This window comes from Rhinolophus sinicus, chromosome 8 (assembly GCF_057876585.1).
Source record: "Rhinolophus sinicus isolate RSI-liver-muscle chromosome 8, RSI-T2T, whole genome shotgun sequence".
Lineage (NCBI taxonomy): Eukaryota > Metazoa > Chordata > Mammalia > Chiroptera > Rhinolophidae > Rhinolophus > Rhinolophus sinicus.
The window spans coordinates 36,830,001-36,853,975 of NC_142508.1; the positions used below are offsets into that span (position 1 = coordinate 36,830,001).

The 23,975-nt window shown below is 48.7% G+C and overlaps 2 protein-coding genes across 3 annotated transcripts in view; one reads left to right on the top strand and one right to left on the bottom strand.

Annotated features, from left to right (window-relative positions):
- CEACAM18 (CEA cell adhesion molecule 18) overlaps window positions 1–9,113 on the top strand; it is a 50,933-nt gene extending 41,820 nt beyond the window's left edge. Inside the window, exons 2-7 of one of the 2 annotated variants that reach the window (XM_088800586.1) lie at window positions 1,414–1,764; window positions 2,684–2,956; window positions 4,256–4,534; window positions 5,980–6,115; window positions 8,214–8,276; window positions 8,572–9,113. In XM_088800586.1, coding sequence (XP_088656712.1) covers window positions 1,414–1,764; window positions 2,684–2,956; window positions 4,256–4,534; window positions 5,980–6,115; window positions 8,214–8,232 — 1,058 coding nt within the window. In that variant the 3' untranslated portion in view covers window positions 8,233–8,276; window positions 8,572–9,113. The remainder of the gene's footprint in view (window positions 1–1,413; window positions 1,765–2,683; window positions 2,957–4,255; window positions 4,535–5,979; window positions 6,116–8,213; window positions 8,277–8,571) is intronic. The other variant, XM_088800587.1, reaches the window with a different exon arrangement.
- A 1,191-nt stretch (window positions 9,114–10,304) lies between these two features.
- LOC148757536 (sialic acid-binding Ig-like lectin 13) lies at window positions 10,305–20,477 on the bottom strand. The gene is made up of 7 exons (XM_088800613.1): window positions 19,573–20,477; window positions 19,093–19,371; window positions 18,853–18,900; window positions 17,694–17,951; window positions 16,943–17,039; window positions 16,662–16,758; window positions 10,305–11,981 (listed from the first exon to the last, which is right to left on the bottom strand). The coding sequence occupies exons 1-7, from the start codon at window positions 20,045–20,047 to the stop codon at window positions 11,793–11,795; spliced, it is 1,443 nt and encodes a 480-aa protein (XP_088656739.1). The 5' UTR covers window positions 20,048–20,477; the 3' UTR covers window positions 10,305–11,792.
- Between the last annotated feature and the right edge of the window lie 3,498 nt (window positions 20,478–23,975).

Sequence of the window (23,975 nt, forward strand, 5' to 3'; positions counted from 1 at the left end):
CGTCAAGGGGCAGTGGCTCCGGAGAGATCCCTCCACCAGGAGGACACACTGCAGCTCATGGAATTTTCCAGACCCAAATGCAGTCCCTGGAGGGAACTGGTCCTTGTGAGTAAGCGAGAGGTGACCTTGCAGGACTGGGGGGTGAGGGGAGGTGAGAGGGACAGGACTCTCGCTAGGACTTTCGTGAGCTCCCACAGCTGGGCACACCTCACCCAAAGACACACACACACAGTGTTCCCTGGGTGGCTATCTGCCTTGATCTCCTCCCCCACTTCTCCAACTGCACCCCTTCCCATCTCCTCACCTTCCCCAGGACCCACTGTGTCCCCCGGACATGCACGACTGTCGTGCTTCACTGGCCGCCAGGTGTACTTGCCTCAAACTGCCCAGTGTCCATAACTGGAGGCCTGGAGCTGTGGGTCTCGGGTGTCTCTGCCTCCTCCATGGAGCCAAGGCTTAGGGCTCACAGAGCAGTAGCCGCCTGATGTCTTAGGTGACAGCAGATCCCCCCTCTGTTCATATCGCCTTCACTGAATTTAGACGCTAAGTCAAACACGTGTGTAGACAGTTTTCAGGGAGTTTTATCCCCCCAGGTAATCCTGCTGAGACTCCCACTGGATTCCGCTCTGTGCTCAGAGGTGCTGGGGCTGCAGTGGTGCCCGACGCAGCCCTCCTGGGGCTCACATCCAGTTTGAGATGCAGACCTGTCCCCACACCGAATAACCCAGAGTGTGGGGACTGCAGTGAGGGGGGCCCAGGGCTGAAGAGCAGGAGACTCAAAGCTGAGCACTGAAGAATGAGTAGAAGTGAGTCAACAAGGAGAGAGCAGGGATCAGTGTGCCAGAAATGGGGACCAGCATGTGCAAAAGCCTAAAGCTGGGAGACAGTGTGGTCATCTGTAGAGTCGTATGTGTACCTGGGGCAAAGAGCGTGGGTGTTGTGTCTTCTGATAAATGCATGCATGAGTGAATGCATTAATGACTGAATGAGGAAGTACATGGGATGATGGGGTAGGGTAGGTGTAATCTAAAAGAGGGCTAGATGAGTCATAAAACAAAACCCAGCTCTTGCTAAGAGTGTCTCACAAGCCACTCTAAGAGTTTAAACTTTATCATGAGAACATTGGGGAGGCTGGAAAGTATTTGAGCAGGGGGAGAGCAGGGTCACAACTGGGCTTTATAAGGATCCACAGAAGGGTTGTGTGAGCATGGATTGGAGGCTGAGTGTCCAGGGAAGAATCCAGGGTGAAAGACGGTGAGGGAGGAATGGACCAGGATAGGGGCTGAGCAGATGGAGAGGACGGGACAGGCTGGGGAGTCATCCGGGAGCTAGGACCCCTTGGTGTGTTCAGCAGTGTCTGTGGATCATTGTGTGGGTGGTGTCAGCAAATCTCTCTTTCTGTGTCTTCCTCAGCCAGTCTCCTGGCCTGTGGGATCTTCCAGAGCTCTGGCCAACTCTCCATCGTCCCCTTCATAGGGTTAGAGGGATACAGGAGCTTCCTGGACCTTGAGAACATCCCCGAGGATGCTCAGGAATACAGCTGGCACCGGGGTGTAAGCGACAGTGAGCGAAATATGATTGTCAGCTACAGACCTCCCTCCAATTCCTGGCAGTCCGGGCCCATGTTCAGCGGCCGGGAGAATGTAACCAAGGAAGGCCGCCTGAATATCAAGAACTCTATGTTAAATGACACGGGGAACTACACCGTGCGGGTAGACGTCAGCAGTGGGACCCACAGAGCAACCAGCTGGCTGGAGATTCGAGGTGAGTTGACAGGTTGCCCCATTTCCCTAACGCAAGTGTTGAGCCTGGAGGCTTTGGTAGTGAGGTTACTCGGAGATCGTATTGTCCAATTCTGCCAACCACCTCCAGGTGACACTGGGAGCTTTGGCAGATGGTTATCCAGCTTCAACCACAGAGATGGGTCACTTACTACCTTAAGGATCCCATTTCGCTGTGTATCAGTTATCTGTTTGTAGTGCAGCGTAACAAATAGCCACAAACTTAGCAGCTAAAAACAATACCATTTTATTAGCACACAGTTTTTGTGGGTCAGTATTTCAGGTGTGGCTTAGCTGAGTCCTATGCTCTGAGACTCATAAATGTTGGCCTTGGCTGTGTTCTCAAGTGTGGCTCTGTACACAGGCGTTTCACATCAGGCCTCTTGTTTCCTCAAGGTCAGCTAAAGTCTCGTCTGCTGAGACAGCGACTTATTTAACACAGGTAGTTATGAGACAGACAGCCCTCACCTTGACCACACTCTATAGGTTAGAAAAGAGTCACAGGTCCCACCTGTATATACTGCACGGCCGTGGAACTTTGTTTTCCCTCTGTGGTCCTCAGCTTCCTCACCTGTAGAATGGGGGTAGTGTCTGCCATTGTGGTACGTTGTAAGGTTAGAGGGGGTATTTGTAAAGTAAATGTGACTCCGATAATGAGAGCAATTATTATGGAGAGTCCAAATACCACCTCTCGCTCTGAATCCTACCCACAGCTCCTTGAGTGGGAGTGTCCTGACCGGGGGGTTTGGAAATAACCATTTGGCCACATGCCTATGCCAAGACCCCAGACCCCATTTTACAAGTCTTGGTTTCTCCCCGACATACCCCAAAACCACCCCCTTGGAGACAAGCAGAGCTTGAAGAGGCAGACCCCTCCTCTAATCTTTTCCTGCTTCACCCAGAAGAGGAAAGCGACCCAGGCATCTCGACCAACACCACCTCTGTGGTTGAGTACATGGATTCTGTGGCCGCCTTCTGCCACACCAACGCCACTACCATCAGGTGGTACGTGAGTGGCATACAGGTGTCCAGCAATGATCTGATGACGATTTCCCCAGACGGCAAGACCCTCATCATGCTCAAGGTCGGCCGCTATGACGTGATACTTCGGTGTGCGCTGGAAAACATCCTAGGGTATCTTCAAAAGAGTGAACAGATCTTTCTGACGGTGGCCTGTGAGTGCTCTGGGGTCGTGGGTGTGAAACTGGGGGTGGGCTGAAGGTCTTCCAGGGATATAAGGCTAATATGGGCAGAACCAGAGAGAGGTAACATCCTGAGCAGCTTGATCTGGATTTGAACCCCAGCTCCGACTGTTTAGCTCATTGGACTTCAGACCCCACCCTCATTGCTCCGAACCATGGCCCACACGATTTTAAATGGGGAGCTGAGACATAGTGTGTATTTGTTCAGATCTGACATTTGTGTAAAGAGGGGACAGTTTGCAACCAATCGTTTCTTACACTGAAATTTAACTTATTAAGTTTTCAAAGCCTACTTTCCTTGAGTTTTCAAATTCAGCTCATTGGTTTTTTATTTCTGTTCTTCTACATTTCATGACATCACCTTTACTTTTGCTTGTACTCAGATTGAACTGACTCTACTCCCGTAAGCGGACAGTTCAATTGATAAAACTGAATTGCGCATCTCATGCATTCCCTTGTCTCTATAACCCTTTGGCCGTCCACCAAGGCAAGTTTGCAATCCAGGAAGACCTTCTCAAATTCTCAGGCAGGTCTCGTCAATCGAAGACTCTGAACTTGTCAATATGACAGAATTCAGATTCTTTCAAATGTTCCAAGACTGTTACATATTTATCAATCTCTTCCATATATTTTTCACAAGTCTAGAATCATCTTCACAGGTAAATCTAGAACCACTCTTATTGTCTCTCCAGTTTCTTAAAGTGCAGGCTGTGGCCATCATGTGGGGAAAGCAGTCATGGAGAGGACAGTTGCTGACCTCTGAACTCTGCTTACCGGTCAGAGGTTTGAACCAGGGCCCAGGACGATGGACTACAGCTGTTCAGGGGGCTCCTCCCGAGCCACAGGGCCCCTTGCTTAGCCTGTTTGCTGGTCAATAGGAGACTATTGAATCCCTGATCCGCTCCTCTGAGCCTCGTTGTCATCATCTATGAAGTAGATCAATCGTGGAATTGGTCACATGTGCTGCTGTGGGAATTAGGAGAGCGCGTGAACATGTAAAGTATGTAGGACAGTGCCCGGCATGCAGTGGGCCAGATGCCTTTGCTTCTACTCTGTACCTATTTTATTATGACATAAACGGCTCCCATAGTAGGTGCTTCCTAACGGAAGACATTATTATTATCGTCATTGTTGTTGGCACAGCTGCCTTGCCCCCGGTGCGCCTAGGGGTCCGCTCAGGGTGCAGAGTGGGACACCCCCTGGTTGGAGGTTCTGATCCTCCCACCAGGACATCAGACCCACAGCTCCAGGTCTCTTGCCTTGTCTCTGCAGATGGACCCGACAATGTGAGGCTGAGAAGTGATCCCAGTGTTTTCAACGGCATCCTGTCTGCTGAGCTCGGCTCCAAGGTGGAGATGAAGTGTACCTCCACTGCCTTCCCGGAACCCAAGTACCGCTGGATCCACAATGGCTCCCTCCTGAGCATCTCAGAGGGAAACATCACCCTCCCGAGTCTGACCTGGGAGCAGATGGGCAGATACAGATGCATCGTGGAGAATCCTGTGGCCCAGCTGACCATGTACAGGGACATCCAGATCCAGAGGAAGACCGGTAAGTGCATCTGCTCCCCTCTTGGGATTCCGCTCTCCAAATCTTCCCACCTCCATGCCTGTGCCTACACAGTGCCCATCCTCAGGAATGCCGTCTCCACCTTGCCATCATGCTCACAATGGCTGGATGAAATCCTCCCGTCCTCTGAGGTCTGAGCCCAAAGCTGCCTCTTCTAGGAAGCCCCCAGAGTCCTCTTCTCAGCGTTAGGGTGAATTCCAAGGAGATAAGGTCAGCCAGCATTTACTGAGCACTAAGAGCCCGCCACCATTTCAGCCTGTGTGACCCTCAGGTTCCCTCCAGAGTAAGTGACTGTTATAAGCATCACCTCCATTTTATAGGCAAGAGCATGAGGCTTGAAGAGTTTGAGTGTTTTATTCAAGGTTCCAGTTCTAATCCGCAGAGGAGGCAGGATATAAACCCTGGCGATCTGACCGCACATCTTAATCTGTCAACCTACTGGGCTGCTTCCAAGATGAGGAAGTCGGAAGACAGGAGTGGACGTGGTGTAGAGGAAACAGACATTTGTCGTGGATATGGTGTCTGAAACATGGCTGGGGACTGAATTTCTAACTGGGGAAAGAACCTTTTCAACGACCACACATTCAATCTTCTGCATCAAGAAGAGAGACTGACGTCCTCGGGGAGAGAGCAGACATGCAGGGCCGTAAAAGGCAGGGACACTGGAACCCGATGACCTGAGCTCAAATCCCAGCTGTGTATCTGCCCATCTGCATGAAGCAGGAGCGAGCAGTTTCACTTTCTGAGCTTCAGTTTCCCCATCTGTCGTGTCGGGATAACAAGGGTCCCTAATGACAAGTCTGCTGCAAGAATGAAATTAGAGATTGAGCAAGAAAGTGCACGAGAAGCCATCAGCCTGGCTCTTCCCAGACAAAGCCACGAGCAGATACTGGTTGTGAGCTACAGACATTGAATTCGGTCACTCTATTTATTAAGCACCAATTAAGCACCAGACACAATGTATTGGTGCCGCTGTCTGACTCACACCTTTCTACCCCATTGGAGTATGAATTCCAGGAGGACATGGTTGGGTGAGGTCTTTGATCGTCACTTGTCCCCAGTGCTTAACACGGTGCCTGGCATATAGCTGGTGCTCACTGAATATCTGTGCAATGAGTTAATGAGCCTGTGTAAACAACACCCTGTCACATTCTGTCCTCTTATGTGGGTCTGTCCTTCTCCAGAGCACTTATTGCCTCCGGCAATGATATTAGCCATCTCTTTGCTAATTGTTGACTGTCCACTTCCCAGCTAGAAAGACAGCCCCATGAGGGCGAGAGTTGGTTTTGTTCAATGTTCAATCCCTACTACCTAGAACAGTGCTTTGCACATAACAGGTACCGATAAATTTTTGAAGAACAGGTGTATAGGTGAATTAAAGGACAGGTGAATGGTGGCCCTAACCCCCACATATCCTCTCCTTCCAGGGTACATTCCTATTGGTGAAATAGATTTCTACATCTCCGGATCCCTGGTGGTGTTTCTGATCGTGATGACAGTCCTGGGAGGTGTCTACCTCTGCGGAATCCTGGTCTACCTGATGATCAACCATTTCTCCACCAGGTGCGTCAAGGTTGCCCTGGGTCAAGGACGGGGCACTGGTTGGGTGTTGGCACTGAGGAGCCATGACTCCCTTGAGAGGGGGAAGCAGAGCCAGGTGTTGAAGGGAAGAGCCAGGAACTGGATTGTCAGGGATTATCTGGGGGGCAGACACATAGGTCTCAAGGACCAGAAGCCAGGCAGAAGGAGAGATGGAAGGTTTAGAGTCAGCCCGGCCTCTATCATATCAGTAGGGTTTCATCCAGTGACTTGACTTCATTCCAGTTTCTATGTGTTTACAATACAGCTGTAGAGGTCCACCTAGAAGGGCAGATGTGAGATGTATCTGGTACATAGGAGTCACCAGTGTCCAAGTCACATTTGAGAAACAGGTAGCAGAGGTCAACTACATTGGGGGAAGAGATTGGGTGCAGGTATGATTAAAATCTGGATTCAAATTCCAGCTCTGGCCCTAGCTGGCTGGGTGATCTTGCGCCAATCATTTTTCCTCTCAGCTCTTCCTAGTCCCACTTGGAAGATGTGAACTGTCACACCTGCTCTGAAGGGTGATGGGAGGGTTAGACACACACCTTGGAGGATGAAGGGATTGGCAACATTCATGGCGGAGTGGACCAGCTTCTCAACCTCTATCAATATTTAGAAGCAGATAATTATTTCAGTGCTGGGGGTCACAGATTTTCTGTGCATTGTAAGACATTTAGCAGCATGCTGGCCTCTACCCACTTGGTGTCTGTAGCAACCACCACCATAACCTCCAGTTTGGACAACCAAAAATGACCCTAGGCTTTATAAAGTTCCCGTAGGGGGCAAAATTGCCCTGAGGACCACTGTAGTAGATGTTAAGAATAGCAGTGAGGATGAGGATGGTGATGATGATGATGGTGATGGAAATTATAAGAACAGTGGTGATAATGATGTCAATGGTTGTGATGGTGCTGCCATCCAATGGTGGTGATGGTGGTGACAATGGTGATGGTGATTATGGTGGTGATTGTGGTGGGTGATAGTAGTATTGATACAGTGATGATGTGAAGATTTTAGAAGATACATTCTCTTTTACGTTTTGGTATTTTGACATTGAGACTATTTGTGATCATTGTGTGCTCTCCATATCAAGCGGCTTAGAGTATCTGCCCACAGTGTGACAGGAGGCAGGTTAGCCCTCTTGTGCTTTAGTTTACCATGTGTAAAATGGGAGTAACACCGGTACCGACCTCACAGGGATATCTCCTGTGGGGATAAAGTAAGATATTACTAATAAAGATCTTGGAGCAGGTTTGGCATGTAGTCAGTACTCAGTAGCATTTTAGATGTTGTTGTTAATGCCATCATCGTCGTTCAATGTACAGTTTCCAAGCTGCTGCGATAAACTCTATGGAGAGTAAGAGTGTTTCCAGGAGACCTGGTCTCCTCTTCAATACCTGGAAGAAGCGCCCTAGCCAGGCATCTCCCCCTCCTCATAGCTAGAAGTCAACCCAACATTTTCACTGCTCCATTCCCCTTAGAGGTGCCACCTTTTCCATGGTCTGAGGTCTCCAGTCTGGGCTGGGAGTCAGAGAGACAAGGTTAGAATATTGGCCTCTGTCATTTTCTTGCTGTGTGACTTTGAGCAAGTGACATCACCTATCTGAACTCCTGTTCCTTTATTCACAAATGGCATTAAAGTATCAACTTGTGTACCTGTTGGGAGGGTTCAAGATAACTTGTATAAATCATCTACCATAGTGCCTGTCATATAATAGGCATGAAGTGAATTATCGTCATCACCATCATCACCGTCATCATCGGTAATTAGGCCAGATAGTGCCAACTCCTTCCCCAAGTGCACCAGCCTCTTTTCCCTCCACACACCCTCCAGCCCCTGTCCCATGGTATCTCCCTCCAGTGACCTTAATACCTCAGAAATGTATTTTAAAAAGTATGGGGAATAAGGACTCTTGGTGTAGAAGTTAAACCCCGAGATTTAACCCTCCTACTCCTGGGGTCCCTCACCAGAAAGGCTTAGAAAGAAGCTGAGCCCTCATCTACCCGGGACTCTCCTGTGTTCTGTTAGTTTCCTACAGACCTGAGAAGTGACTGCGTCCCTGATTTCTTCCCATAGGACAAACCGGGCCATTTGAGTGTCCACATCAGAGCTGGAGGACGAGACCAGACGGGCAAGGAGGTAAGGGGGCCGTGATGGAGAAGGGCTGCAAGTATCCATAGGGCTGGGCTAGGCTATGGGGGCTAGTACTCATAGGGGACAGTGAAGTGAGGGAAGCAGCCCGGTCACACTGAGCTTGGGAGATGGAGGCTCTTGGACGAAGTCTGGAGACCCCACCTAGGACCTGGGCTGTGACGTCATGGGTAGTGTGGCTACTGGTTGCTCCATCGCCAGTCAGAGCCAACCAATAGGATGCAGGCTGGGGCAGGTCATGTGCAGGCTCTGTGCTCTGATTCCATTGCTTCTTCCTCACCAGCAAATGTGCTTCTAACTTCCCCACTTCCCTAGTCGACGCCATGGACCATCAGAGACGCTGATGCCCCATCTCAGCATTGCTGATGGCAGGGAAACAGCACAGCCTATAAATATGCAGCAACTGGAGTTGCCTAAATGGGGCACAGCACATGTTGAGCTAATCTGTCATCTGTTAGGAACCAAGCTGGGGAAAGACACTTACTGACGCAGGAAATGCTCATAACTTGATAAGTTGGAAATGAGTAATACAAAGCAGCCTCTGATAGGCCCATAGTTACACAAAGTATAGATTAATTGATTGATGTACATATAATATGTACAGTATGTGTTTTCCACAGTTTTATGTGTATACACACAAATGTATACACACACATATACATATATACACATGTGCACAAAAATTGTGGAAAACATTATTAACAGTGCTATGTCTTAATTTCCTTCTTTACCCTTTACTGTATATTCTAACATTTTTTTCTCATGAAGTGTATAAATTGCCTTTATAATCACAAAAAAAAAAAAAAAAAAAAAAAAAAAAAAAAAAAACCACGCCAATAATGTGAAAACAGTATGAAGTTACTTCTGCCTCCATAATGCCATTTCTGAAACCATTTTCTGTGCTGTCTTTATGGGGGTGCCCAAAAGCATGTAAGCAAATTTATTAATCACTATGGCAGTCACAGTACCAGAAAGGAAGGAAGGGAGGGAGGAAAATAAGGGAAGAGAGACAGAAACTACTTTCTGACAGAATCTATGGAAGTGGGGACAGTCAGCCTAGCAGCTGTGGTCATAACTGCTTTGAAATCTCACAAAGCACTTAGGACAATGCCTGGACACAAGGGAAGACCCCAGGACCCACTGATGAAGACCCCCTTGTGGCATTGGGGTCATATAACTGGATTCAGCCTGCTCCCTCCACTTGTAGGCCTGTGTGGCTTTGACCAGCTCACATGAGCCTCCTCCGTAATGTGGGGATAGTGCCAACCCTCTCAAGACTCACTGTGAGGATTGAATGAGACAGGATGCATGAAGGTTTGATGCACAGTAGGTGCTGAGCAAATATCTTAGTTCCTAGGGCTGCTGTGACCAGTTACCACCAACAGCGTGCCTTACAATAGCGTTCTCTCACAGTTCCAGAGGCTAGAAGACTAAAATCCAGGTTTGGCAGGGTCGTGCTCCCTCAGAAGGCTCTAGGGAAGAATCCTTCCTTGCCTTTTCCAGCTTCTGGTGGTTACCAGAAATCCTTAGCATTCCTTGCCTTGTGGTGTCATAACTCCAATCTCTGCCTTCATTGTCCCCTGGCCTTCTTCCCTACCTGTGTCTCTGTGTCCACATTTCCCTCTTTGTGGGGGGAAACACCAGCCACTGTATTTAGCACCGGCCCATGTAACTTATTACATCTGCAAAACCCTCTCTCCAAATAAAATCATAGTCACAAATACCTTAAGGGGTGAAGACTTGAATATATCTTTCTGGGGTACACAATTCAACCCACAGTAACAGGGACTCATAGGATTATTGGGCCTCTTGAGTTTCCCATTGTCCATCTCCAGTCCCTACATCCTCCTGTTACCAGACCATCCATCCATCTCGCTGCCTGATGGATTCTGGTCCCCATAGGGAGGTCCCACTGACCCTCGAGCTCCCAACATGTGACTCTGACCTCATTGTCTCCTCTTGGCCCTGCCCTGTCAACACTTTAGGGAAATGAAAACATGCATTGACACAGTCATGTACAGTTATGCTCGCAGCAGCTTTATTCATAATTGCCAAAAGCTGGAAACAAACCAAATCTCCATCAATAGAGAAATGGGTAAACAATCCATGATACACGCATGCAATGGAATCCTACACAGCAATAAAAGGGAATAAAATACTGATATGCACAACAGTTTGGATGAATTTCCAAATATGTGAGGCCGAGTGAAAAAAAAGACAAGAGTACATACTGTATGTTTCCAGTTATATAAATTAATTACATAATTGATAAGATTCATTTTTTCCAGATATTGATCCACTTGTTCTACCACCATTTGTTAAAAAAAATTCCTTTCTGTTGAATAGACTTTGTGCTATTCAAATTAACACACACACACATACACACACACACACACACCCTATTTTGTCACATACCACACTCTTTTGATTAACTTTAAAGTAAAGTTTTATTTCTCCAACTGTGTTCTTTTCAAGGTTGTTTGACTATTCTAAGTCCTTTACATTTCCACATAAATTTTAGAATCAACTTGTCAATTTGTGTACACACACACACACACACACACGAATTACTTTAAATCAATACAGAGAAAACTGACATCCTAACAGTTTTGTGTCTTCCAATCCATGGACATGGTATATTTTTTCATTCATTTGCACCTTCTTTAATTTCTCTCAGCAATGTTCTGCATTTTTTAGTACAGAAGTATTGCATTTAAAAAAAAATGTTCCTTGGTACTTTATGACTTTCAATGCTGTTATAAATGAGCTGCAGTACAGATGTAGGGAATGTTTAATGCCTTGTCACGTCTTTTTACTTCTTTCCATCAAGGCTGCTTCAGAAGTGACCGCTGTGACACACTCCTTTCCTCATCTGTAGCTGTAGGTGAATTTGGGGATCATGTTTCATTCATTAGATGGTTGTGTGATCATTTGGGAACCTTTTGCTTTCATTTGGTTTGTCTTTATGGGGAGAAGTCATGAGCTTCTGCTTGACTCCCATCCAAACCCAGAAGTCTACCTCTTGAACTCTACTTTCTAAAGACAGAGGCAGATGAAGGCCAGGTGGGGCATTCCAGGAAGCGGGACCTCAGCTGCAAGGACTGTCTGATGCTGGTCACCTCCAGAGTCAAGAGAAATTCCCGGTAGGAACTTTCTGTTCAAAGCGCAGGGATCCAACATGTGCTCAGCATACACGTTGAGCCACGTGCTCGGATACGATATTCCTCCCACAATTCTCACCACAAACTTGCAAGCAGGACTTCTCAATTGTTTCACAGGGCAGAAAACTGAGGCACAGGGAGGTGGGGATTGGTCTGTCACCTAGTAAAGGGGCAGACTGTGGATTTGAACTCACAACTCTTTGGTCCCTAAGCCTGTGTTCTTTCCACTATACTTTAAACTCATCACCTAGAGGGCTTTTAATTATACAGGAATCGCCTTTGGTTTTTTTCTTTTGCTTGTCGGAGGCCGCCATCATCAAATCGGGGCCAAGTCTGTAGTTCCTCAATTGGGTATACTGATCTCTGAGTACTCACTCTCAGTGACCTGCTGTACCTTCGTGTTTCCAGGCTGCCTCCCATGAAATTTGAGGGATGCATAATGAACCTCTTCTTTCTCTCCCATCGAGGGGTCAGTCAGAGTTGTGGGAGGGTGGTCTTGGAGGCTGACTGGCTGGGATTCCATCACGGGACCCTGAGTGGAGGGAAAGAAAAGAAACAGTGAAACAGTGGGGACAAGATAAGGCAGAGAGTATCCGGGAGAAAAGCCCAGGAATGCCTTTATTCATTCATGCCACACACGTTTTTGTTGAGATTTCCTTCTTTCATGCTTTCCTCAGATAGCGAATACTTGGTGAGCACCTTATTTGGTGGTTGTTAATTTCATTAACTTCCCACAACAACCTTGTAAGGAAGATAATATTATTGTCTCCATGTTATTGATATGGAAACTGATGTTGAACCAAGTAAGCAGTGTGCTCAAAGTCCCTGGTGACCCACGATCCAATCCAGTTCTTTTTTGATCCCAAAGCCTGGTCTCCTGAGTATGAGGCCCTGAGCTGGGTGCTGGATAAACCGTGGTAGACATGGCAGACACAGGCCCTGGCCTCTTGCAGCTCACTCTTTGAGGGAGGCAGCCAAAATGAGTTAAACAAGTAAATATCTAATGGTGAATTATGATAAGATGGACAGGAACCAGGTAAGGGAGAGAGAATTCCAATTCCTTGATTCAGGCATGGCACCTGCCCTTGGGAAGCTCAGTTGGTGGGAGGAAAAGTCAGTGAAAGAAACGCTGCTCTGTGGTGGCAAAGGGGACTTTGCGGATGTGATTGTTAAGGATCTAGAGATGGGAAGAGGCTCCTGGATTACCTCGTGGGCCCAATGTAATCACAAGCAAAAGAAGGAGGCAGAGACAGATGTGAAGATGCAGGTACTATGCTTCTGGCCTTGACAATGGAGGAAAGGGGCCACCAAACAAGGAAAGCAAGTGACCTGTAGAAGCTGGGAAAGGCAAGAAATTGCATTCTCCCTGGAGCCCCCAGAAGGAACTCAGCCCCACCTGCCAATGACTTGATTTTAGCTCAGTGTGACCTATTTTGGACTTGTGACCTCCAGAACTGTAAGATAATATGTTTATGTTGTTGGAAGCACTAACTTAGTGGCAGTTTGTTACAGCAGCAATAGGAAACTGATGCAGCCTCAAAGAGTGGATAGTGACAGGTGCCAGCCAACAGAACGAACGCTTCGACAGAATTGTTATGTTTTTGCTTCTCCTATTTTCTCTCGAGTGTTCAAATCTAAATACACACACACACACACACACACACACACACACACACACACACACAACCTCTTCCCAACACTACTATTATCAAGAACACTAGTGACCTCTAAGAAATCCATATGGTCATCTTTCAGTCCTTGCCTTTCTGGACTTTGCAGCAGCAGGAGACTCGGTTGCATGCCTTCTCTAAATAAAAATCCTTCTTTGATTACAAGACATCAAATTTCCCTGGGTCCATCGCCTCACTGGCAGCCCCTTTGCTGGGTGCTCCCCATTTTCCTGACCCGTAGATATCAGAGCAGCCCCAGACACTTTCCTTCTGCACCTTCACTTTGTGAGAGTGTCCATTACAAGGGCTCCTGTCGTCTGTAGGCTGATAGCTCCCACGTCTGTACCTACAGCCCATCCCCTCTCTGGTAATACAGACTTTGATCCGACGGTATACTTGAAATACCCACTCCCTTGTCCAAAAGGCACGTAAAGCTCAACGTATTTAAACCGAACTTCCTTTCCTCCCCATGTCTCTTCCTCCTACAATCTTCTCCACCTTAATGGTTGATGCCTCCATTTTTCCAGCTGCTCTGGGAAAAAATGTAGAAGTCGTCCTTGACCCCTTTCTCACCCATACCCCACTCTCAATCCATGAGCAATTTCTGTTAACCCTAACTTCAGAATTTATCCAGAACCCACTTAGGACCCACCGCATGGCAGCCCAGTTCCAGCCACCACCATCTCCTTCCAACCTCTTTTCTAATTTCCCTGCCACACAGTCTATTCTGCACGTAGCAGCCAGGGGGTCCTGTGAAAATGAAAGTTGGATCATGACCTTTCTCTGCTGAAAAGTCTCCAAATGCCCTCAGTAGCCGGCATGTGCTGCTGTGACCTACACACGTGCTGACTTCTCCACACTCGTGTGCTGCTTTCTGGCCTTTGTCTCCTTCACTAATCGCATGAACCTCCTTGGTGCTTCTCCACTTACTAGTCAGCCTCCTGTTTCTGAGCGTTTGCACCTGCTGTTCCCTCTGCCTGGAGCGCTTTCTGGTCACGCAATCAAGTGGCAGACTCTCGAGCCTTTGCTCAAACATCGCTAACAAAAACATAAGCAACTTATGGAATGGTTATCAAATATAAAATATCAATAAATTGCAAGTATATGTGATATTTGCAAATCACATATGTGATAAGAGGTTACTATCTCGAAGAGATAAAGAGTTCCTGCAACTCAAAAATTTGAAAAAAAACTAACAAAATATGGGCAAAAAATTTGAATTAGACATTTCTCCATGCAAATGGCCAGAAAGCATATGGAAAGATGCTCAACATCACTACTCATTAGAGAAATGCAAATCAAAACTACAGTGCAATACCATCTGATATGCATTAGCACAGCCACTATATTTTAAAAAAACAAAGACAGAGTCATTACCGTATTATGGACTATATTCCCTATGCTGTACTTTATATCCCCAGGACTATATTGCGTCCATCACTTTGTACTTCTTAATCCCTTCCCCTTTTTCACCCACCCTCCAACCCCCTTCCAATTGACAACCATCAGTTTGTTCTCTGCATCTATGAGTCTGTTTCAGTTTGGGGTATGAGACTAATCAGGGGGATCACTTCATAAATTATGTAAAGGTCTAACCACTATGCTGTACACCTGCAATGAATGTAAAATAATGTTGAATGTCAACTCTTATTGAAAAATAAAAAATAAAAGGTGGTAAAATTCTGTATTAAAAAACAAAAATAAATAAGTAAAATAGAAAATAAGTGTTGGTGAAAATGTGGGCACATTGGAAACTTGTACACTGTTGGTGGAAATGCAAAATGGTGCAGCCACTATGGACAACAGTGGCGCTTCCAAGAAATAGATAGATAGATAAATAAATAAATAACCATATGACCCAGCAATCCCACCTAAAGTATTTATCCAAAAGAATTGGAAACAGGATCTTAAAGAGATATGTGCACACTCATGTTTATTGCAAGATTTTTATAATAACCAAGAGATGCAAGCAGCTCAGATGTCCATTGACATCATTGAGTGGATAAAGAAAATGTGGTAGATACATCCAATGGGATATTAGTTAGACTTTAAAAAGAAGGAAGTCCTGTCACGTCACAACATGGATGAACCTTGAGGACATGATGCTGAATGAAATAAGCCAGGCTCAGTGCAAAATAAAAAGGGGGCCAAAAACCTCACATTGAGATTGATATTCTAATGCAAGATTCTAAATCAAAATGAATGGAAAGAAAATCCATTGAGAACAAAATATGAAACTTTTAAATAATCCGACGATTAGTAAGAGTGCCGCTCTAAACCAATTGGAGCTTGAGGCAGAAGAAAGAAATGTGCGCCACTGTGTATACGTCTTTACATATTTTTAAAGATCAGTTTCTCCAGAGCATGATTTAATGCAATATTATGGAAAACTGGAAAAGTGGTATATTAAAACATTATTTTAAGTTGAAAGATTTTATTTCTACCCAAACCGGAATTTACTATCATTTTCTTCTCTTGGCTTCACTGGAAGCAAATGTAGAAAGAATGTTTTCAAAATCAACCTGTCTGCTTCTCTCATTTTCATCTGAGAAGGATGCCATGCTTCACAATTTCCCTTGAGTAAGTTATGATCTTAAATAACTTTTAACTAACCTCACTCAGTCTACTGATCCTGCCATTGTTTAGATTTTCGATACTTTGCACATCCTGGATTGTTTTCATTAATTTTGATTTTAAAGAAAAACAGTGCATTGAAGCCTTGCTTATCTCATTTCCTGAGATTTTTGGCAACCTCTTAAGTTCTGCTTCTGAGGTGAATGCCTCACTCACCTCACCCTAATCCCAGCCCTTCTGGAGAGGCAGGTGCTTGAGAGGTCAGAATATGCAGAACAGCAGGCTGAGAAGTTTGGGCTTTATTCTCTAGATCAGGGGTGGACAAACGATAGCCTGTGAGTCAAATCGGCCCACTACCTGTTTTTGTAAATAAAGTTTTATTGGAACACAGCCATACTCATTCATTTACATATGGTCTGTGGCTGCTTTCATGCCACAACAGCAGATCGGAGTGCTGCAAGAGAGACTGCATGGCCCAAAAGCCAAAATTATTTACTATCTGGCCATTTATAGAAAGTTTGCCAGCCTCTGCTGTAGACAATGGGGCAAACAGAATTTCGAAGGCAGAGGAGCTGGACAGTGATGGCTTTAGATAATCGCTCTGTGTAGGGCAACAGAGGTGACAGGCAGGAAGACGAGGGGCTCCAGGAAGAGATCCTGAAGTTTGGGCAATGATGGGGGTCAAGATGGAGAGAGGGGAACCAATGCTAGCTGTTCTTAGGAGGAAAAATAGACAAGACATGGCAACCTTTTAGCTATAGAAGAAGAAAGGGAGGACAGAGAGAAGGTAACTCGTCCGTGCTGGGCCTGAAAGAAGAAGGAGGGGCTGTTGTGCTGTGAGCAAGATGTGGAACTGGCCGGGGGAGATGAGAGCAACCTGGGCCACGCTGAGCAGAGCAATCCAGGGGGCCACCCAGGGGGAGGTGGACAGGTGGGATGCTGGATGGTGAGACACCCAGGTCACTCACCTGAGAGATTGATTTCATGACAGTGTTTGCACCCTCCATGCCCGTGTTGCCCATGCCCGCTGCAGCCCTCAACATTTTCTTTCTCCAGGATCTCACTCTGAGTGAAAAGATCAGAGAGCCTTTCAGTCCAGCCAGACTCACCCCGTGCCAGAGACGCCCTTCCCACCCTTGCTTCAGGCTCTGGACCCACCCAGGACCCTCCAGCTCTGCGTTCAGGAATTCTGTGGCCTCCTGCCCTTCCTCCCCAGGGCTTTCCTTCCCTCCCCAGGAACAGTGCTCACAGGATGACAATGACACAGAAGCACAGGAAGAGCAGGGCTGTAACACTTGCTCCCCCGACGACCCCCAGCGACACTCCTGAAAACGGGGAGGCTTTTCCTGCAGACAGATTGCGTTATTGGTGACCCCTCCCCCCCCCAGTCCCTTCTCCTCCCATGCCCTGTAGGGTCCCACATGTCTGTTTTGTGACCCATTTGCCAGACACAACATACAGGGACAGAAGAGGGGGTAGAGATCAGGGAGAGGCAAGTGAGGGGTACAGGGCTGGGCTGCAGCCTGCCTGCATTAAAATGCTGGGGGTTTTTGTTCATTGTGGAGCTTATTTTGCATGCTTTTTTATTTAAAAGAAATGCTGTGTTGTGATATTCTTTCTCTTGATTGCTGAGGCTTCTTTGGCTTCTCCTCTAATTGTGTACCCAAGATGAGTGCCTCATTTGCCTGACCCTGATCTTGACCCCGCAAAGTAAGGACCCTGTGTCCCCAACACACACCTGTCCGGGCCCCAGCCCCTGTCTACCAAGCCTCACTTCCTTCCCCTGTGCTTCTCCCTCCCAGCCCTTCCCCCACCCCACAGAGCTGGCCAGGCAGGAAGACAACAGGTGATGCTCTGAGTCCCAGGCCAATTCCAGGCCTCACAGCCAAGCACAGACAGAGCTGAGCTCCCCTTTGAAGTTCAGGGGGCCGCTGGGTGGACTGTGAGGGTGGCGGGTGCTGTTCTCCTCCAGCCCCTCTCCCATCCACTGGTGCCCTCACTCTGCAGAGAGAGGTGTAGGGAGACGTGCAGGGACTCCCACGGGTGCTGAGCTCGGCAGGTGAATTCCCCTTCATCTCCGACGTGGACGCCAGACAGCTCCAGGACCCCAGTGTTCGAGGGGTGCAAGGGATTCAGGGTCAGGTTCCGCCGGGTCCAACTCAGCCTGGTGGGGGGGTTGCTGTCAACCACACAGACCAAGCGCAGGGACTGGCCCTCCGGGACTGAGAGAGATGAACCGTTCTCCAGGGCTGTGGGTGCTGGGGAAAGAGACAGACGTCAGAGTGACAGAGTGTTCAAGAGAAAGCGAAAGACAGAGAAGGAGACCAGCTGAGAGGAACAGACACACAGACATAGGTTGACACACACTTTCACTCCTCGCTGGTGGGAATGTAAACTTCTCGACTCTCCATGCACAACAATTTGACCATTTCTCTCAAAATTAGAAGGAACATACGAAGTAGCTACATTTTGCTTTTAGGAACTTATCGCCCCCCCACCCCCATTCCCCCAACCACACACAGTTGTGAAAATAGACACAAGATTATTCGTTGCACATAACATAAATGCCATGGGTCTCCACTAATGGAAGATGCAAACACAACCAGAGTCCATCCAGGCAGGGGAATACCACACAGTCACAGACAAGAATGACGTCTGTCCTACTGATATCAAAGGACCCCTTATCCTTTAGGTGGACAAACCAAGGCTCAGAGCAGCGAGTGGACACTGGTCACTTCCTGGGAGGGGACTTGGCATCTCAGGACAGACTCTGCTACGCATTTTGAATTTTTTGGTCGTGTGAATATATTACCTGTTCAAAACTACTTAAATAAAACATCGTTAGGGAAAATTCACAGCCAAGCTGGAGATGTCTTCAGGAGATTGATGATATGGGGCCTCAAGAGGCAGCTCTGCCATGTGGATGGTACCCTGTTCTCCTGGTGCAGCTGACGGGGGGTAGGAGGAGTCCTTGGGGGTGAGGGGCTGAAGGGGACAGCTGCTCACAGGGGCCGGGTGGGCTGAGGATGGAGGGACCACTGGGTTTACCCACCAGGGGGTGTCTGGTCACCGGGGTGAGACCAGGATGAGGCAGGACCCAGCCGGGCCCTACAGTGGAAGAGGCCCTGCTCCCTACAGCCCATGACAGGCTCCTCCTACCTGTGCCATTTCCTTGGAAGACAGTTACGGTCAAGTTCTGTGGAGAGTCTGGGACAGAAAGACATGGCAGGCGCAAGTCAATGGAGCTGCCTACATGGGGGAAAGGTGGAGGCAGGCATCCTCCTGACCCCCTCCCAGACCACATTCGGGACCCAGCACCCGGTGTCCGAGGCCCTGAGCCCCATGCCCGCTGCCCTCAGGACCCCACCAGAGACCCCAGCTTCCTGGCCCAGCTCTCACAGGTGACGTTGAGCTGGATGGTTCTCTCCACGGTCACATCAACTGCAGGGAACTTCACCTGACAGGTGAGGTTAGTGCCGTGGTCCTGGGGCCGAGGGGTGAGGGTGATCATGGAGGAGAGGAGGGTCCTGGGGCCCAGGGAGGTGAGGGCAGCTGAGGTCCAGGAGAAGATGGGGGGCGTGCCCCGCTCACAGGCCCAGGGCACAGAGCAGGTCAGTTTCCTGGGGCGGCCAGACTCCAGGGAGCCTGGGAAGCGGATGTGGGGCGTGTGGGTCAGGGCTGGAGAGAAGGGGCGACACGGGATGAGGAGGGAGGGGCCCAGGTGCGGCCCCGAGAGACGCCTCAGGCTTTGGTCCAGCTCCTCCCTCTGAGACCAGACACGCTGGACCCCCAACACCGTCCCAGGAGGGGGTGCATCCCAGCCCTGTCCTGAACCCCCATGTCCTTCCCCTGTGGCTTCTCCTACAGCCCATGCCTAACCCATCACATGCACGGAGAGCAGGTTAGATGTGTAACTCCATAACATATTTCCTCTCTCCACCCGAAAAAAATATTTTCCTTTGTCCCTCCTTTTGGCATCTCTGATGTCCAGGGAGCAGTTGTAGGTCGGAGGGTCCCCAAGGAGGAGGAATCGGCCCTGGGCCTCCTCCTGTACTTTACGATCTGGCTTGTTTGTGGCCACAGGAGGATCTTGGCCTATATTGGCCCGTTCCCGGAACCAGTAGCCGTGAGCTGGGTCAGAGTTTGCCCACCAGTATCCGGGATAGATGGCAGTGCAGGGCACAAAGACACACAGGCCCTCCTGCACTGTCACAGACTCCGACATTGTCAGCCTGAATCTTTCATCCTGAGCCAGGGACCTTGTGGGAAAAGGAGGGCCAGGAGCGCCCCTAGCCTGCCCCACTCCCTTTGTCCACCCAGCTCCCCACAACAGGGAGAGAAGCAGCAGCAGCATCTCTGACACGGAAGGTTTCTGGCTCCTGTGGGAGAAAAGAGAAGGAAGGCAGTGGGAGGGGAGCTGGGGGAAACCACGGAAGGTGGGCGGAGCGTGAAAACTCCTCCTTCACAGAAGAGGAATCTCAGAGATGGAGCTCGTCCCCCACCCCCTGCACAGAGCACATGGACACCCCAGGGCCCACAGATCCTGGACACCTGCCTTTGTAATCCTTCCTGAACTCCCTCCGGCCCCAGAGCAGGGCCAGCAACATGTCTGGGCTTGGCAGTGCAGGTTCCCTCTGGAAAAGTCTGTTTCTCAAGGTTTGTCTCTCAGAATTAGAAGTAAAAGTTGCAAGATTTAGAGGAGGCTCCAGAGAAGAAGAGGTGAGGTCAGCACAGTGACGCTTGTCGGAGGAGGAACTCCACTCTCAGCCACTGTCAGGCTGGGGCAGCCCTTGGAGGCCAACCATTGACCCCCACACTCACCTCTGGGGGCCCGGAGGTCAGGGAAGTGAGAGAAGCCCAAATCACACCCCATGCAGGCCCCACGTTCATCCCCTGCCTCCCTGTCATGCCCTTCCCCCTGGGGGTCATTTTCTGCAAAGTTAAAACAGGTTCCTTCTGGCCAAACCTTCTCGTCACAGGCTGTAGACATCTGTGGAGGGGGGTCCAGCCAGGGGTGGGGCTCAGGACATGGGGGATGGGGAAGGGGCAGGGGGTGGAGGCGGCCAATTATCTTTCCTCCTTCAATGTCCACATGGTGAGCATCCCCTCTCTGCTCACAAAGTCACACACTAGCCCTGGATGCTGCCCCGAGAGACACTGTCCAGTGGGTCACAAGTGTCTGGAGCCCAGAGCTCCCTGTGAGAGCAGCTGTGATGGGTGACGCACAGGTGGTGTGGGATGTCACTCTTTCCCTATTGGAGGTTGAGTCTCAGGGGACTGGGCATAGGGGACACTCGGGCAGTGGAGGTGAGGATTCTCTGTGCTAATGCACATGGAGGACGTCAAAGGAGCCCGGCTGGCAGGACGCCTGGCAAACTGAGGCTGTGATTCTCTGCACAGTGGGATTTGTTAGGGAAGAAAGAGCAGAAAGTCAGGCACAGATTTTGAAAGGGATAAACACCCCTTCATCGCAGATGTCTGGGTGCCAGGAAGGATTTCTTCATCACCGATGTCTCATGGGACCACATTTGTCATTGCTCCAGAGCATGGCAGAATCTTCTGGCCTCTGGGGCTTTGCTTGTGTAGGTTCTGCTCCCAGCAATCGGGTGTGCAGGAGACACGGAGTGAGAAATGCCAGCCTGGGACGTCCACCCTCGGCGATGGTGAGGGTTTAATGAGAGAAGAGACATGCTCCTGATGTCACAGGTTATTTTTAACTGGGGGGGGGGGTGTGGTGGCAGGAAGTGGTGGGAAATCATGAGAGGTGATGCCTCCTTAGGGCCAGGTTGGGTTCTTGAAACATTGGGGTGGGGGGCAAATACAAGACACATACAGAGAAGAGCCCTCACAAGAACAACTCAATGATTCATCACAACATGAACACCCTCTAGGGAATAGGACCTCCCCACTGCTCCCCACCCTTCTCACCGCACCCACATCCCCCACAGGAGCCCTTAGCCTAGCTTTAAAGCTAGTTGTTTCCTTGCTTCTCTTCATATTTTTGTCATCCCAGCCGCTTTCGATACTATGGCTTTGCACATGTCTTTCTTCAGACTTCTCATGCATAGAAATAAATTAGTCTGTTTTTTCCATCCAAGTTCATGAATCTGCCCATCCTATTCTGTCCCCTTCCCACAACCTGGAGTGGAGTCAGCGCTGGGATCATTGAGAAGGGAAGGTGCAGGGTTGCAGCATGAACACAGGCTCCCACAGATCAGCAATTCCTGCGTTTTCAGCGGGCATCTCATCCCCTCCTGGGCTCCCTGTCCTGGGGAACTCATTCTCCCCTACAGGGGTAGTTGCAGCATCTCTGTGGTCAGAACAGCTGGGACATACACTGTCTTTCCCCCGTCTTCCCTAATTTGCAAAGAAAAGGGGAAGAACGGGAAGGAGATACAGGAAAGGGGAACCACAGATAATCTGACTGTGCAACAGAGGCATTTGTAACCCACAGACCATCAGAGCTGGGGGCCCTTCTAGCCCCACTTCCTCAATTTGCAGAAAAAGACACTGAGATCTAGGGTGAGCAAATGAATTGCCCAAAGAATAGATGTACCCTGTTTCATGCCCATTTTCTGCACGGGAGCCACTTCGTCAATGCTTGTCTGCCCAGGATTCACTGTCCCGGGAGATGAGAAGCTATGTTAACTGAAGGGAAGAATTGCCAAATCTTCCCATGAGGTAAAGGAGGAAATTTCATTCATTCATTCATCATGCATTCATTCATTCAACAAGCATCTACACTATACCTTCTGGTTTCTAATAAAGGGGTGGCTATGAGAGATCTAGCCCTTGCCTTTGAGGAGAGCAACGTCTGGTTGGGAGACAGACAGGTTACCTGACAATCCCAGTGCCGAGGGTACGTGGCTACGATGCGGGAGGCATAGCCTGGGAATAGATGGGGCTCTTGACCTTCTGGACTGGAAGGTGAGTTCTCGGGGAGGAACGGGCCAGGCAGACATGGCAGGGACTCTCGGGCAGCCTCAAGGGATGTGAATCCTTTAGGTGAGGCTGGGACTTGCTGGAGTCAGGTATTGTGTTCTCAATCCCACTCACTGTCCCTCTGTACTGGAGATGCTCTGCCAGCTCCCAGGTTCTGTGCTCTGTGACCAACCCTACCTGTGCCCCAGCAGGGGTCAGGCCACCACCCATAGAGGGCATCTCTCTGCCCCACATCGCTTGGTTCCTGGGCCTCGCTAGGAAAGGGCTGTGTGCTGTCCTTGGTGCTGATTCAGAGCTGAGGCAGGAGATGGTCCATCTCAGTACTCAGTGTTCAATGCCCAGCTGTGTGCGTGTGTGTGTGTGTGTGTGTGTGTGTGTGTGTGTGTGTGTGTGTGGCCTTCTAGGACAGGGTGATGGTTAATTTGACATGTAAATTTGTCTGGGCCGCAGGATACCCAGAATAAACATCATTGTGGGTGTGTGTCTAAGGGTATTTCCAGATGAGACTAGCATTTAAATCAGTGGGTTCAGTAAAGTGAATCGCCCTTCCCCAGGTGGGGCGGTGTCATCCAATGCATTGAGCACAAGAATAGAGCCAAAAACAGAGTAGTATGTGTGTACAGTATTCATGTGGTTACTTTTCATGTTCTCAAGCTTAACACAGGCAGTCTGTCCAGACTTTGTATCTTGCCTCTTCATTCTGAGCTAGTGTCTGGGGAGTGCATGCTGCTTTCAATCAACTACTCTGAGACCTAAATGTTTGCGTTTGAGGGAGACCAAGGGGAGAACAAGATGATAAAATTCAAATGGGGTTCAACACACACACCTCTTGGGGTGCAGGACTCTACTCTCCTTTCTGAGATTCCAACCTTCACTGAGGTCCTCTCCACCAACCCACAGGTGTATCTTGCATTGGGGTATGTGCTCGAACACCAACTCAGAAGTTGGAAGACGGAAAGCTCTGGTGACCCTCAGATATGGAATCAATGATATGCAAGGCTTCTTCTCTGGGAGTCTTTTTATTGATTTTATCTAGGCCTGTGCACTCATATGTGTTTATTGGAGAATCTCAGTGAAAATTTTCAGGGACCTATCAGTCCAAAATTTCCCCCTATATTTCTGCTTCTGGAGAAGAGATAATTATTTAGGATCAGAAAATATTCAGTGTCACAGTAAAAACGTCTGTTTCTTTCCCATTTGGGAGTGCATGGTGTGATGTTTTCATTTCCAAGTTTGAATATTGCTGGTGAAAGTTTAGTTCCTTTTGTTTAAGGGTCATGTGTTCATTTAATACATGAGGGTCTTGGCACTGCTAGCATCATGAGATGTTGTCAGCAGAC

What these genes read in the sequence shown, in the direction of transcription:
- LOC148757536 (XM_088800613.1), bottom strand. Translation starts at nt 20,047, where the DNA reads ATGCTGCTGCTGCTTCTCTCCCTGTTGTGGGGAGCTGGGTGGACAAAG. An exon ending in CATCCAGCTCAACGTCACCT is followed by an intron (nt 18,901 to 19,092) that starts GTGAGAGCTGGG and finishes TTTCTGTCCCAG; the next exon opens with ACTCTCCACAGAACTTGACC. An exon ending in TCATGAAATCAATCTCTCAG is followed by an intron (nt 11,982 to 16,661) that starts GTGAGTGACCTG and finishes CCCTCCACTCAG; the next exon opens with GGTCCCGTGATGGAATCCCA.